We start from the raw sequence: 16,264 nt of genomic DNA, 5'->3' as shown, positions 1-16,264 counted from the left end.
ACACACAGAACCTGAATCAGGCTTCAGGCTCTGGGCTGTCAGCACAGAGGCCAGCGTGGGGCTTGAACTCACAAACCTTGAGATCATGACCTGAGCCAAAGTCAGACACTTAACCAACTGAGCCACAGAGGCGAGGCGCCCCTCCAATCTGAATTTTAAGACCTGGGGGAAGAGAGCTGAAAAGGGCTCAATTCTAGTGATGCGGGATATTTTTTTTTTTGGTCACATAATAAATATGTTAGTCTATTATCCCAAATAAGAATAAGATATAATCGCCTCTGAAAACCTTTACTGTGAGAAACTCAAAAGAATTAATACTGACGCCTTAAAATTATAATTGTATGAAGATGTAAGGAAGAAATGCCAAATTCATATATCCTCTGTTAAAAGGAAAAATTAGGTTCTAGAGTGCAGCTCAGACAAGGTAAATAGTCCACCATTACTTCAGAGCAGGGAATTCAACCACACCTAATAGTTCCACAAATCAGCACAACAATCTAACACTCCCTACAGGACCAATAATGGTGCCCTCAGAGAGAGGGACAGAATTCTCATAATTTATGTTAATTTTTTATCCATATGATAATCCTCAGAATCCCATTTTAGATCTGACAGGGATGCTATCATCACCCAAATCCTCACACTTCGTGGAAGGAAGCCACCACCCCGTCACCTTCCCTGCGTAAATTTTAAAAAGACAGATGAGCTATACAGGATCAGACCTGTAAATACAAAGAACAAACTAGTGACTGCCGGAGGAGGGAGTGCTGGGCAAGACGGTGAAGGGGCGAGGGAGGGACAGGATTCCAGGTGTGGAATGAATGTATGCCACAAGGATAAAAGCCACGGCGCAGGGAACGCACTCAGTGGTGTTGCAACAGTGATGTACTTTGCCAGATGGTGGCCACATGTGCGGGGAGTACAGCGTATGGAACACGCTGGTCAAATCGCTATGATGTACGCCTGAAACTAACGTAACATCGTGTGTCAACTACACTCAAAAAAACCAAAAACAAAAACAAAAACAGTGGGGCGCCTGGGTGGTTCAGTAAGTTGAGGGTCTGATTCTTGATTTCGGCTCAGGTCGTGAGCTCAGGGTTCGTGGGATCAAGCCCTGTGTTGGGGTCTGTGCTGACAGCATGGAGCCTGCTTGGGACTGACTCTCTCTCTCCCTCCCTCCCTCTCTCTCTCTCCCTCAAAATAAATAACCTTAAAAATAACAAAAAACTAAAAAAAACAAAAACAGGTGAAGGAATTCTAAAGCTGACAGATTCACTCAAAAAAAAAAAAAAAAAAAAAAAAAGACACAGAGAGAGAGAGATGTGCTTTAATCCAAAGGGAAGGGCAGCTAAGACCCTCTCTAGAGCAGCGTTCCAACAGACACACGTACCCTTTCTCAGACGTGTCTCAGGGCCTTTGCAGGATGATGGTAACCGAACAGCTGTTAGATGGCGCCCAAGATGGGGGCAAGTGAGGCTCCCCATTTCCCTTCATGATGGCTGGACTCCCACTGGCGCTGCTTTCCAGCCATCGGGCGAGCTGGGCCGCCCCTGCTGCAGGCCCCGCTGGAGGCTCCGGGAACCCCCCTTGCGTGCATGAAAGAGGGAAGGTGGGGGGCAGCCAGGCTGCCTCTCCTAACCCGCGGGCCTCAGGGGACTCTGGCAGTGGCAGCCGCGTGCCCGGACCGAGCCGTCCCCCTCGGCAGTCCCCCGTGCACAATGCACGAACAGGACGACGCGCCGGTCGCTCTGGTCCTACCGCGTGTTACACGCTGGGAGGTCACACTCGTGGGTCAACTAACCTGCCAAGGAGGATCCCAATCTCCTTTTTCTATTTTATTTTCCTTTATTTTGAGAGAGTGAGTGAGAGTGAGGGAGGGGCAGAGAGAGAGAATCCCAAGCCGGCTCTGCACTGTTAAGCACAGAGCCCGATGAAGGGCTCAATCTCACGACCATGAGAACATGACCTGAGCTTAAATCAAGAGTCGGCCGCTTAAGAGACTGAGCCACCGAGGTGCCCCCCAATTTCTAATTACGATTGCCAAAGATTACCTCAGACGAAGGTAGCATGCTGCATACTTTGTTCCACGGAACCTAATTTTCCCCCACAATTATCTGGCCAAGAGTCTTATTTTCAAGAAATACACATCAGAACTACTGTTCCAAAGAACACAATCTGAAAACCCTGCCTGGTCTGTCTTCTCCACATATATTTGAGTCTTCACGGGTCAGACACATTTTTAAGACTCAAAAAGAGGAAAAGGCACTTTTCTGGTAACCCGGGAGAACACGGCAGGGAAGGCAGGGCTGCTGGCCTGGAATGCACCGCAATGTACAAGGGTAACCCAGTCCTGCAAAACCCCACCTCAGAGCATGGGTTCCATTCCCTCCTCCGGCAGGTATCTACCCAAGCAGGTAATCAGTAACATTTGGTGCCACTTGGAGGTAACCACCACCTCCCTTCTGTTATCAAGTCTCAGGAAAGAAACAGCAAAGTCGCCTGGTGTCACCACCAAGGGGAGATAAGAAGAACAGAGAAAACTAATTTAAAAATCTTTCCCTGAATCATTAGGAGCTGGCTCTCTGACTAATGTGTGTCTGGCCATGCCCTTTTAAATCTGACCTAAACACTACCCACCAATGATTTATATGCCATGGGCGGGGGGGCAGTGGGGGAAGGGGACAAAGAGAGACGGTCTATTTACAGGGAGAGGATCGATGGTGTCAAAGTTCGCTGTAAAAGGTATTCGGCTGTTCTCTGCACCAGAGTTCTTCACTGGTGGGGAAGGCCCGGCTAAGTTCTCAGAGTCCTAGATTAGCACCCTCCACCATTAACATGTCCAAGCAATATAAACAAGGTGCTCTCTCTCAGTAGGAGGACTGCGCACTCTTCACATAATCTTTATAAAAGAAAGACTCCCAGGAAAAAACTCTGGGAGTCTCATCTCTGGGTGACTTTGAACTCCCTCTCCCCCAGGTCTGTTCTCCCGTCTCCACTCCAACAGAGATGATTTGCCAGGCACACGGCCACCCAACAAGGCCACACGTGCCAGCTCCTGCAGCAGCTCAGCAGGCTTGGCCGGGTGACTAAGTTCTCACCCGTGGAATATGCACAGAAGCGACTGCCCCTTCCTGGTCTTGGCCCTGAAAACACTGGCAGCCAGAGAAGACAGTGACCAAAGACACAGGAAGCCATGGGTAACAGATGGCAGAGCTACCCTCCAGGGCAGGGCCCTGATGACCATGTGGACTGGAGCCCAGTGACGGAAAGAGAGTTGACCCTTGAACAAAGTAGGGTTTAGGGGCACCGGCCCCTGTGTACTTGAAAATCGGCATACAGCTTTGGTCTCCCCAAAATCTTAACTACTGTTGCCTGGAAGCCTTAATAATAACATACAGTCCCTTAACACACATTTTGTATGTTCTGTGTATCATGTACTGTATTCTTACAATAAAGTAAGCCAGAGAAAATGGTAGTAAGAAAATCGTAAGGAAGAGAAAATACATTTACAGTACTGTCCTGTCTAGGAAGAAAAATCGGCATGTAAGTGGACATGTGCATTTAAAACCCATGTTGTTAAAAGGTCAACTGTACTTTTCTCTCTTGTGTGAGATGCTGTTTGGGGACCACTACAACAGCAGCTCGGCCTAACACTAATGAATACACCATCTGATCGTTTAAAACCGTGTTGCATGGGGTGCCTGGGTGGCTCAGTCAGTCGAGGGTCCGACTTCGGCTCAGGACAGGATCTCACGGTACATGGGTTCGAGCCCCGCATCAGGCTCTCTGCTGTCTGCACAGAGTCGGAGTGCAAATATTTATTTGCTCACAAATAAATATTTAAAAAATTAAAGTAAAATAAAATCATGTTGCATATTCATTTTTAAGTTTGTCAAACACGTGTGCCTGATAGAGCGACTACTTTGTGGAGCACAGTTCCTTCTTCATTAGACTCCAAGCCCATCCCTGATGCTCTCCTGCAGCACAGACTGACCTAACCACCTACAGATCTTCCGGGCTCTGGCCGTCCGGGCCTAATCCTCACACCGATCCTCCCAATCCACCCCACCTGGCTTTCTTCCCCTGATGGCACTTTCCCACATACAATATAACAAGCCGTCTTCTCCCATTAGAGCACGGCTCCGGGCCAGTGGGACTGCCTTCTGCCTCGTCCACTGCACTAACTCCCAGGGGCTAGCACAACGCCTGACACGTGGCAGGCACACAACAAATATTATCTGAATGGAAACTGAATTCACTCGAAACCTATCCCGTTTTAAGTTACAAAGTCTTTAACTGCATGATACCCATTACATTCACGAGTCACGGCACCCCAGAAGAAGATGGAGCTTGAGAAATTATCTACATTTACTGGTTTTCAAACTAGAACCCAGCGTTTTCTCACAGTGGCTTCTAGGGCTTCCATCAGGACATGATCTATCAGGACGTGATCTCACGGTTCATGGGTTTGGGCCCCACATCAGACTCTGCTGTCTGCGCAGAGTCTGCTTAGGATCCTACAAACATTTAATTTCAATTTATTATTTAATTATCTTTCAAATTAAAAAAAATTCAACAGGTTGAACACTTTCACACATATGCATTCAAAATAAAGCATATGCCTATTTTACTCTAACATTCATGACTCTTAAAAACTAAGCTACATTGGGGACACCTGGCTGGCTCAGTGGGAAGAGCATGCGACTCGATCTCAGGGTCGTGAGTTCGAGCCCTACACTGGGTGTAGAGGTTACTTAAAATAATAACAATAACATTAAACTTAAAGAAAACTAAGCCATATTGTGTCTAATATTATTCTTCATGCCAGATACCATATTTTACTGCTCTAACAGGTTAAAATCAATTGCATTTTTTTTCAAAAGTCAAAAAGGATGCATCCCCAGGAAAGAGGAAGAGAAGTCTGCAAGGGACACACATGCTCCAACAGCATCAGCTTATTTTCCACCAGATACAGAGATGCCCAGGCAAAGACAACAGGACCGGGAGTTCATGCACGGGCCAGCCTCTCAGTAATTCACAAAGAGCAGATCTGTGTTAACAAAAGCTGAAGTAATGAAGTCTTTCGGTTGTGTCCTTTAATTTGTCTCATCCGCAAAGCCCAAGATTTACTTATAGGCCGTGCTGCAGACTAGAAATCTCAACCTGGTCTTGAAGCCACCATCTTTAGCCTGGGGCAAAGTCACTTTCCTCTCTTGGGCCCCCTCTGAATGTACAGAACAGCAAGAGAGGATCAGGTCTGCAGTTCTCTTGGGCTCCGACAGCTGACGCTGCTGGTATGTCAGGGCTCAGTGGCCTGGACCTGAGGAAGCCCTCTCAGCACCCAGACAGCTCCCTACCTACATCCAAAACACCCCACTTCCCGCCAGGGAACATCCAGGCAATTCTTTATCCCGCATCCTGACCTGGAGCCGGCCTCTACCTGGAACCTCAATTCCAGAATTAAAAGCAAGCCCCCCAAAATTAACTATCAGACATACTAAAAGGCAATCTTAAAGGCAGGTGGCCACCTTCCTGCCCCGGGCTAAAGTGTCATTAAGAGTCAACGCGACGTGGGGTGCCTGGTGGCTCAGCTGGCTGGGCGTCCAGATCTTGACTTTTGATTAAGGCTCAGGTCATGATCTCACAGTTTGTGGGTTTGAGCCCCCGAGTCGGGCGTGGAGCCTGCTTGGGATTCTCTCTCTCCATCTCCCTCTGTCCGCCGCCCCCCTCCCGACCCTCCCAACCCTGCTCACACTCACACACACTCTCTAAATAAATAAACTTAAAAAAAAAAAAGATACAATGAGAGAAATTTAACTAATATCTCAGAGCCTAAGTAAAAAGACCTGTTAACCACAATGCAGAGTAAAACAGCAAAAAACAAAATCTGCACACACACTTCAACATGCTCATGGCCAAGAACAGGGAGGGGTTAACAGAGAGACAGCTGTATACCTGTGACCACACTGAAACCTTATTTTCATTAGTGTTAGGGACTGAACTGTGTGTCCACCCCTCTACCCAAAATTCAAATGCTGAAATCTGTCTCATATCATAAGACACCAAATCTGCCTGTGCCTTGACCTTGAACTTCCTAGCCTCCAGAACTATGAGAAATCGATGTTTGCTGTTGAAGCCCCCAGCCTGTGTAATTTCTTATGGCAGCCCAAGCGGACTCAGTTACTGAGCGCGTGAAGAGACAAGAGGCATCTGGAGGGCAAAAGGTGAAGAAAGAGCCAGTAAGATCTTCATGCTCTGGGGGTGGCACAGCCCTCTCCTTGCCTGGTCTCCTTTCCCTCCACACACCCCACCTGTGGGGCTCCTCCGAAGTCACACATACATATATTAGCACTATGCCTCTTAACAGAGAGAGACACTTAATAAAAGCTTAATTTTTCAGAGAAATGCCCCAAATCCGTACATTCAGCTATACGGTATCAAACTGTATATGCTACAATATTCTCATTCTTAAAATCTTTTATAAACAAATAATAGACCCTCTCAAAATAATCCTAATGGTTTTCAACATTCAAAAAAATAGTTCTTGTATCCTATTATTAAAATATCCTCATCTTTGTAAGTTGGGGACATGCCAACAGCAAGGGGATACGAGAAAGGTACAATGAAGTAAGAGGGACAGGAAGGACATGTGGGATCAGGGAAGGCCACAAGCTTTGCCACTGGACACAACGAGGCCCAAAGTCCAGCTGTATTTGGTAGGTGGGACACCAAAGTTCTGAGTGTTTCCGTGTGTCCATCAATTAAAATGAGATGATTAGGGATGTCCAACAAAGGGTGCCTGGTTCTTGTCACCAGGACCATTAATGTGGAAGGTGGATGGCAGTTTGCTGGGACTGATACTACAGGAGATTTTTTAATTTTTTTTTTTCTAATTTTAGAGAGAGAGCGCACAAGAGAATCTTAAGCAGGCTGCTCGCTGAGCATGCCTCAACTCCATGACCCATGAGATCATGACCTGGGCCAAAATCAAGAGTCGGACCCTCAACCAACTGGGCCACCCAGGAGCCCTAATATAGGAGATATTTTTTAAATGGAGAACTCTATACCTCCTTCCAATTGTAATGTCTAAAATTTCACAGACTTCAAATTTCCAAAGACAGTTACCACTAAATAAATTCAATTACCATGGCATTAAAAATGAATAAACCAGAGCACTGAGAGACCAGAACTGCCATCCTGAAGGTCTCCACATTGGAGGGAAGAGTCCTCGCAAACAATTTCATGTATGTCACAAACGAGATGCACTCAAGGTAACAGTAAATCTAATTATACAAAATGAGAAAATTTTCTACATTCCTGTAGTATTTCCCAAAAGAGTCAAAAATGAAAAGCTCTTTGTGTCATGTGTGAATTTATGGAAAAGATGCAAAGCAAGTCAAAACAGTTTATCTGGCTCTTCTATTGCTTTTCTCATTTTAACAGAATTGTTGATATCACATTAAATTTTCTTCTTGCAGGGCACCTGGGTGGCTCAGGCAGTTAAACATCTGACTCTTGATTTCAGGTCAGGTCACGATCTCGTAGTTTGTGGGTTCGAGCCCCAAGTCGGACTCTGCACCAACAGTGCGAAACCTGCTTGGGATTTTCTCTCTCCCTCCTCTCTGCCCCTCCCCTGCTCTCTCCCTTCAAAATAAATAAACAAACATTAAAAAAAAAATCTTCTGGAAACTTCCTTTTGAACACTACTCTGACCAACTGCTTTTATGGTTTATAACATTATATGATATTATAAAATTGGGTACATAATACCTTTGGAGATACATCAAGTTTTAGAGGCTTACCTTTCCCCAAAACTACTAACTCCTACTCCCACCGTAAAAAAGAAATCTTTTAACCACAGGACATCTCTTTCCTTAGTGGATAAAACCTATGTAAGACTGTAACCCCTGACACACAGCTTCTTCCGGCAATCCCTCTGAGGGCAGGGAGAACGGCAGACCTATCATCCTCCAAGCGTCCACCAGACAGGACCCACCTACTAACACTAAAATGGTAGATGAGGCCTATCTCAGAAACTACCAGTCACCCAAAAATCAGCCCTTCCAGGACAGGTAAGAAAAGAGTGCCACGGACATAGGTGTCACTGCGCGACCACAGTGGGGACGAGATGTCAAGTGCTAAAACCACTGTGTCCGTTTTTTAAAAACTTGTTTTGCACATACTGTGTTTCAAGGACAACCTACACAATGCTTATGATTCACTAGTTATTTGTAAGCACCTTGTCAGAGGCCAACATGTGACCATGTTCTACCAAGAGAAGCAAGCTGCAGACCACGGCTGGGAAGTCAACCCATCGCTAGATTCCACTATCTTGCACATGGGCTGGCACCCACTACTGGCACGGGAGGTCCGGGCCAGGCTGGGGACAAGACCACGGGTGCGGGGCCGGCTCCGCCATCCATGCGCAGTGAGCACTAGCAAGGGCTCTGAGTGTGCACCCGAGAACAGAAGTGTGCACTCCTGCCTGGTCTGGCCACGGCTCTGACACGTGACACTGTTCTGTGATCATCCTCCTCTGCCTGCCTGTCTTACTCCTGAAATGAATTTTTTTAAGTTTTCAAATTCCTGATTCTAATTAGTTATAAATGAAAATGTGACACACATATTTTGGAAGCTAAACTATCATCTGAAATAAGGAAGAGCAATGGGGTATCAGCTCCACGGAAGTTAAAACCAGTTCTGGAAGACAAGCTAACAAACTGTTCTTATGTAAGATAATGACAAGCAAAATCCTTAATGACTTCCATGGACGAATGCGCTGGCTTCCCAGGAAACAAGACACCTGGCTTCAAAAGCAGACCTTAAATCTTCAGTAATATTATTAGAAGCAGAAATATATGTTATAAGGATATATATTGGTCCCTTTTTCATGCAACTGAAGGGGGAAACTGAAACGGATAAAAACAATCATCTCTACAGCCCAGATTTAGTGAGAAGAACTCAGGCGTGTTTAGGCGTCAGGTGTGATACTTACTAGATCTAGTGCAGAGCCTCCACCAAGATATTCCATTATTATCCACAATTTAGTGTCCTACAGAAAAAAGAAAACAAAAAAAGGAAATTATTTTTCAAAAGCAAAACTAGGAAAGATTTTAAATAACCTCAGGGTATTTTTCACTGTTATCTTGGAACTGGAAAATTTCATAAATGCGTAACAGCAAGAAAGCGCGTGCACGTGAGTCCCGTGCAGGGAAAAAGCCCTCCCGGTGCAGACAGGGGCGGGGCTGGCCCAGTTCGTCCCAGCCTGCGGCAGCCACGCAGAAGCAGCAGGTTCAGGGCCTACTGAACCAGAATCTCTCAAGGAGCGGATGGAAGGCACGGGGGTCGGAGTAGGGGGCTCCCCTTCTAAAGAACCTCAGGTGGTGATCCTCAAGAACAGCTGGATGTGGGGATCAGGGACCGCAGCGTCACACGTGGCACACCCCAGTGTCAGCTAGGAGGCGCCCAGAGCATGCAGCCGCGGGAACAGGTCCCTGCCCTATCTCTGCCTGCAGCCCTGGGATGTGCAGGGCCCAGGTTCCCTGGGAGCTGAGCAAAGGTGAGAACTCCTGGGGGGAAGGGGAGGACTGACAGCAGTGCAGCCTTTCATCCACCCCCTTGCAAGGCAGCCAATTTCCGACAGCCCAAAGGCTACCGTAATCTTCAGGGAGCTTTCCAGGAAAGCAGGCCCCAGCCTAATGCTTGTGTCTGTGTCCTCACCACTGTCCACTCCGTGACTTTTCCCTTTGTCTCTCCTGAAGCCACTAGGCCCCCATGACTTCCAGAGTTTGTTTGTTGGTTTTTAAGTAGGCTTCACACCCAGTGCGAATCCCAACACAGGGCTTGAACTCACAATCCTGAGATCAAGGCCTGGGCTGAGATCAAGAGGCAGACACTTAACCTACTGAGCCACCCAGGTGCCCCCAGAGTTCTTTTTTTAAACACAAATCCTAAAGCGATACTCACTTGAAAACCAACAAGTAAGCCAATTTCCACACCGCACTTGGATACAGGAGCATCCATGAGGTGGTGAGGAGCCCCCCGGGCTCGGGGACAATCCAGACCAGGGTGTGGGTCCTGAGCCCTCCTACAACCTGAGGGACCCAGGCAGGTATTTCCTCTCCAAGCCTCTGCTGTCAACAGTGGCTGACCCACAGCGAGCAGGCAGGCAAGAAGGCCCACTAGTGATGTGGATACTGGTCACAGCTCTGGTGGCGAGGAACCCGTGAGTAATTCTAGGGATGCGTGACCCAGCACAGCCCTTTCCCACCAGCGACCCCCAGTCCCACCGACGCCATCATTCAGTGGCCACCTTCCCTTGGATGCTCGTTCTCCTCCACAGCTCCCATCCGGTGTTCAATCACTGTCCCTTTCTGTAGGCTGACTCTTCCCCCATGGTCCTGATGAGCCCTAAAAGCTGTGGGTTCTGCCTCGCTCCTCCCCTCCTGGCTAGAATTCCCAAACCAGAACCCCCAGCTGCTGGTTTCTCTTTCCCAGCAGAAGAGAAGGGTGCTAAGAAAAACTGTGCTACCTCCCCACCTGGATCAGGACAGAGATGCTGTGCATAGTATGAAAACCAGGGACAGAGTGAAGGACAGATCTCCGGATACAGAGAAGCCCCTGGTGCAGGTGTAACTTGTGCCGCCTTGGGCAGCACACCCCGAAGGCAGCATCATGCCTCCAACGCACGTGTACGCAACCCAAGACAGAAAAGGTCTCTTAACCTGGCCCATCAGTCAGGATTCCCAATAATTTCGACCTCCACCAACCCTAAAAGAAACATTCAAAAGGGAGCAGTAAATGGATGAGCTGGGGGGAAGGGTAAGACAGGCTTTGAGGTCTGCCTGGGTGGCTCAGTCAGTTTAGCACCTGACTTCAGCTCAGGTCATGATCTCACAGCTGGTGAGTTCGAGCCCCGCAGCAGGCTCTGTGCTGACAGCTCAGAGCCTGGAGCCCGCTTCGGATTCTGTGTCCCCCTCCCTCTCTGCCTCACCCCTGCTCACACTCTGTCTCTCTCTCCTTCATAAATAAACAAACATTAAAAAAAAGACGGGCTTTGAGAGTGGTGGGCAGGGCATACTCACTGCCTCTGGACTACAGCAGGGCTCTCTCATCCTCGGCATTCGAGGCTGGGTGAGCCGGTAGGGGCACAGTCCCGAGCCCTGGGGGTTGGTCAGCAGCATCCTTGCCCCTCTACCCACTAGAGGCCAATAGCACATCCCCAGTCCTGACAACCTAAAATGTCTCCAGACATCACCAATGTCTTCTGGGGGCCAAAACCACCCCCACTGAAAACCCCTGAACTACACGATCAATGTCAATAAGCCTGAAGTATGACCGGACCACCAACTCTAACCATTAATTCTCTCCTTATTCTTAGCAGAGCCAGTTTATAACCCTGAATGAAACCTCCAGCTCGAAGGTTATCACTCACTGCGAGGCACTGAAGCTTTCGAATTCTTCATCCAGAAAAAGATGGTAATAATCTCTCTGTTTCGAAACCTCACAATTCAACTGACAATATAATGAGATAATGAATGTGAAAGCACTTTGCAAAGTTCAAGGTACTAAACACATACAAAGTGCTATTAGCTTTATCAACACCATCGCCCATAAATGCCTTAAAATAACCTGGTAAAACCAAAAGAGCCCAATTAACAAGACTAAATAGTAGTTCTCTGCATGGGAGGATCTGAGCAAAATAAAATCTGCAACAATGATTCATACACATTCTACACCACAATGAAAAAAAAATAATTATTGCCCTACAAGCTCTGAGGCAAGGATGTCTAGGAAGGATGGTCGGTTCAAGGGACACACCTGACCCATTCTCTGTGATCAAGTGATCATGCACTGTCACTGCTCAGATGTGGAATCACGGCCCTTCCAAACCATGACTTGTGGGGGAAAAAAATAAATCAGCTTCTTAAGACAAGAATGATTTTAATCAGAATAATTTCATTTTTTAAAACTCACCTCAAGGGGTACACAGGTGGCTCAATTCATTAAGCGTCCGACTCTTAGTTTTGGCTCAGGTCATGACCACACAGTTCATGAGTTCAAGCCCCATGTGGGGCTCTGTGCTGACAGTGCAGACCCTGCCTGGGATTCTCTCTCCCTCTCTCCGCCCCTACCCTGCTCATGTGCCCTTTCTTGCTCTCTCTAAAAATAAATAAATAAACTTTTAAAAACCACCTCAAAAAACGTAAATTATAAACGACCTTGTGATACAATTTTCTCCTAAACAAAAGAAAATAGTTCCTCTAATAAATTCAAGATTCAAAATTTAAAAGGTACCAGAACATATACATTGAGAACTTTCCCTCTCACCCCTGGCCCCCAGCTGTCCAGCCTCCACCCCCACATCTGGTGTAACCTCAGAGAAATATTTTACCCAAATACCCATGAATTCTTTCTCCCCTTCTACGCAGATGGCAACATTCTATACACCGCTCTCTACCTTGCTTCTTCTTAGAGCATTCGCTATCTGTCCATCAAGAAATCCCCCTTGGGGCGCCTGGGTGGCTCAGTCGGTTAAGCATCTGACTCTTGGTTTCAACTCAGGACGTGATCTCACAGTGCGTGGGTTCAAGCCCCGCATCGGCCTATGCACTGACAGCACAGAGCCTGCCTGAGATTCTCTCTCTCCCTCTCTCTCCTCTGTCCCTCTTCTGCTCTCTCTGCCTCTCAAAATAAAAAAACTTAAAAAAAAAAAAAAAAAAGAAATTCCTCTTTTCTTAAACCATAACTAACACATGCCATAGTGACAACATTGAGTTGTTTCCAGTCTTTTGCTGTCATGAGCCAAGCGTCAAGAAGAACCCTAACATGCTGTCATTTTGAGAAGTTCCTGGAAGGCAAATTTTGAGATCAAAGGAATCCCCTAGAATTTCACCAAATAATGACAAATTACAATTCAAAGAACTTGTCTCAGTTTATAATGCCTCCAACAAAGGAGTACTAATTTCTTCCTTCCTTTGCCAATTAGGTGTAATGTTTTTCTGTCATTGTTATAAACTGAATTTTGCTCCCCTCCCCAAATTCATATGCTGAAGCCCTAAGCCCCAGGACCTCAGATCTGTAATGCTGAACCCTGAACAACACAGGGACTGGGGAAGTGCCACCCTCCCACACACCCTCCTGAAGTCATGAATCCACCTCAAAAACCTCACTCCTAACAGCCTGCTGCTAACTAGAAGCCTTACCAGGAACATGAACAGTCAACTAACTGGTGACTGTTAACAGGCATAACATAACATGTATGTTCCATGTAGTACACACTGCAGTCTTACAATAAAGCTAGAGAAAAGGTTATTCGGGCAATAAATTTACAGAACTGTAAAAACTCTGCCTGTAAGCAGACCTCAGCAGTTCAAAGGGTCAACTCTATTTGGAGACTGGGTACTTAGACAGGTAATGAAGTTAAAAATCAAGTCATTAGGGTGGGCCCTAATCCAATGTGACTGGCGCCCTTCTAAGACAGGACACAGGTGCACACGGTGTGAAGAAGGGAGAAGTCAGGTGTCTACAAGGCAGGAGAGAGGCCTCAGAGGGGACCAATCCTGTCAATTGATGCCTTGAACTCAGACTTGCAGCCTCCAGAACTGCAAGGAAACACATTTTTCTGCTGAAGGCACCAGGGCTGTGCTACTTTGTTAGGGCAGCCCTAGAAAATGAAGACAGAATCCGTTAAGTAGAAAAAATAAAAAAGGAGAGTTTCTTTTACTGTGGCTTGAACACATTCATATACTGAAGAGCCACGTATTATTTTCTTTTCTGTGAACCATCTATTCATATCCTTTGTCCATTTTTCTACTGGGTTTCCGACTTTTTTTCAGATGTAGTAACTTTTAACATATTAGGAAAATTAGCCTCTCATAATGAGCCGCAAACACAGCACTTTCCTCATTTGGCTTTGAGTCTGCTTTAGGCAGTTTCTGCTTGCAGAAAGTAATTTGGTGTCAACACAACATCAGTCATGATACCACTTACAGGCAAACTTGCTCGGAACTGTTTATAACCACTTCCTAAGCATCTGATCAGTGACCTAGCTGGTCCCCACACTGAGGGCTCCCCATGTTAACAACCCTCAGATACCCAGAAAAAAGGTTAAAACAAGGCAGTGAAGGGGAGCCTGAGTGGCTCAGTTGGTTGAGCGTCCAACTTCGGCTCAGGTCATGATCTCGCGGCCAGTGAGTTTGAGCCCCGCGTTGGGCTCTGTGCTGACAGCTCAGAGCCTGGAGCCTGTTTCAGATTCTGTGTCTCCCTCTCTCTCTGACCCTCCCCTGTTCATACTCTGTCTCTCTCTCTGTCTCAAAAATAAATAAACATTAAAAGAAATTTAAAAAAAAAAAGAAAGAAAGAAAAAAAACAAGGCAGTGAAGGGGTGGACCCCGCTCAGCTAACAGGATTTTTACAGCAGGAATTCTAAAACAAACTTCTGCTCTGCACCTGCACTGCATTCAGAGGCCTCCAGATCCATGAGCCATAATAAAGGCTGAGCCCAAAGACATCAACAACACAGCAGGTTTTATTAAAACAACTGGGGTCAGGGCGCCTGGGTGGCTCAGTCGGTTAAGCATCCAGCTCTTGGTGTCCACTTAAGGTCATGATCTCACGGTTCATGAGTTTGAGCCCTGAGTCCCGCTCTGGGCTGGCAGCTGGGAGCCTGCTTGAGATTCTCTCTCTCTCCTGCTCTCTCTGCCCCTCCCTGGCTCACATGCATGTGTTTTCTTTCTCTGGCATCTAATAAATAAACTTTAAAAAAGTGGGAGTCACAGAACACACGGGATTGAGAATATGGTTTTTAAAGCAAAGGCACCCTCCTTGCTAAGATGGTGTGCATGGACACAGAATGGTGAGAGAGGATCTAAATCCTGCCTCTGACCCTTACCAGCACTATGACCCTGAGTCCAGTCCCCCGGCTGCTGTGAGACTCTATTTCCCCATCTGCACATCCGTCTTGGAGGGGTGTGCCTGGTACATAATCTGTGCCCCCACATTTTAGCTATTGTTACCACAGTAACTTCAGAGTGCCCCCACTTCAACCACACCCACTGGGAGGCTGTGAAACTGGCATCTAAGTCCAAGCCCTACCTTGCTTTAGACATTCACGCCACCTTCCAGTGGTACTCAAGGTTCAGAGCGCGGCACCTGACCTCAAAGCTCATGTAATTCTGCCTCTGCCTCATAGATGCGAGTATTTCTTAAGTGATGCAGACACCTGCGCACGGTGTCACGGAGGCGGCACAAACGAGTTAGACCTGAGTTCTGACTTTAAGGACCTTTACATAACAGACAAGTGGGCAAATAACCATGATCAGACAGTCCGTGGTGTCTACCACAATAGAGACACGAGATGCGGTGGGATTTCGGGAGATGCCGCTCAGAATGAAAAGAAGGTTCTGATGGGATCCAGAAGAGAAGAGGTGCCTGCACTGCTCTGAAGGACTGTGACAGGTGGCCCAGGACAGGGGTGGCAGGGCGTGTGTTTCCAGCAGGCGCGGATGGGGAGGAGAAGTAGATGGTCAGGAACCAACAAGAGATCCTGTACCACTAAAGCAGCCCAGAATGAGGCCAACGTCCTTGAATGCCAGTTGACGGGAGTTTCGACTCATTTTAATCAATAATGGGAAATCACCAAACTTTCTGGACAGCAGAAAATAACCAGCAACTACCTACACGACAATAAATGGAGAGAGAAGGAAAGAAAGATCAATCAGAGTGGAAGGTCAGGGCCAGACTTAATAGGCATTCTAGAAGTGTCACTGATGACCTTTCACCAAGAGCAAATCAAAGATGCTCCACTATTCTGAGCCCCGGTGAATGAGGGCTCCAGGAAGACACACGTCGGCAAGAGGACAACTAGGTGAATGGGGGAGGGAAGCAGAGACGGCCCTTCGCACTCCTGCGACGCTGGCAGGAAACTCTGGGAGACATGGCTGATCAGCAGCTGGCAATGCGGTTTTGAAGTTCAAGATGGAGACTGAGACCAGCAAAGAGGCGAGCATCGGCACAGAGCAAAGCAGTGCGTGGGGACCCACCCGGGCCCTGGAGCTGGTGTCAAGATTATTTGAAGCTGAAGAAGATTGTAGATTCAACACGTACAGAATGAAGGCTTCCCAGCTTTCCCTTACCTAACCGAGGCAGCAACTTCAGAGAAATGAGGCTGCCCTCAGAGTCCCTCTTTGGGGTGGGTCCGCTCTCAGGAGGGAGGAAGGGCATAAACCTACCACAAATCCCATAAAACCCAACTCTGGTCCTG

At 47.2% G+C, this 16,264-nt stretch overlaps 1 protein-coding gene across 2 annotated transcripts in view; it reads right to left on the bottom strand.

The window, feature by feature from the left end:
• Positions 1 to 16,264, bottom strand: part of STK24 (serine/threonine kinase 24) — a 126,009-nt gene that overhangs the window by 26,868 nt on the left and 82,877 nt on the right. For both annotated transcript variants that reach the window (XM_060636816.3, XM_060636815.3), the window contains exon 3: positions 8,996 to 9,052. In XM_060636816.3, the coding sequence (XP_060492799.1) occupies positions 8,996 to 9,052 (57 nt within the window). The remainder of the gene's footprint in view (positions 1 to 8,995; positions 9,053 to 16,264) is intronic.

Source organism: Panthera onca, chromosome A1, assembly GCF_046562875.1.
Source record: "Panthera onca isolate mPanOnc1 chromosome A1, mPanOnc1 haplotype 2, whole genome shotgun sequence".
NCBI classification, from domain to species: Eukaryota; Metazoa; Chordata; class Mammalia; order Carnivora; family Felidae; genus Panthera; species Panthera onca.
Note: the sequence above shows the minus strand (reverse complement) of the source record. Positions and strands in the feature narration are given on the sequence as shown.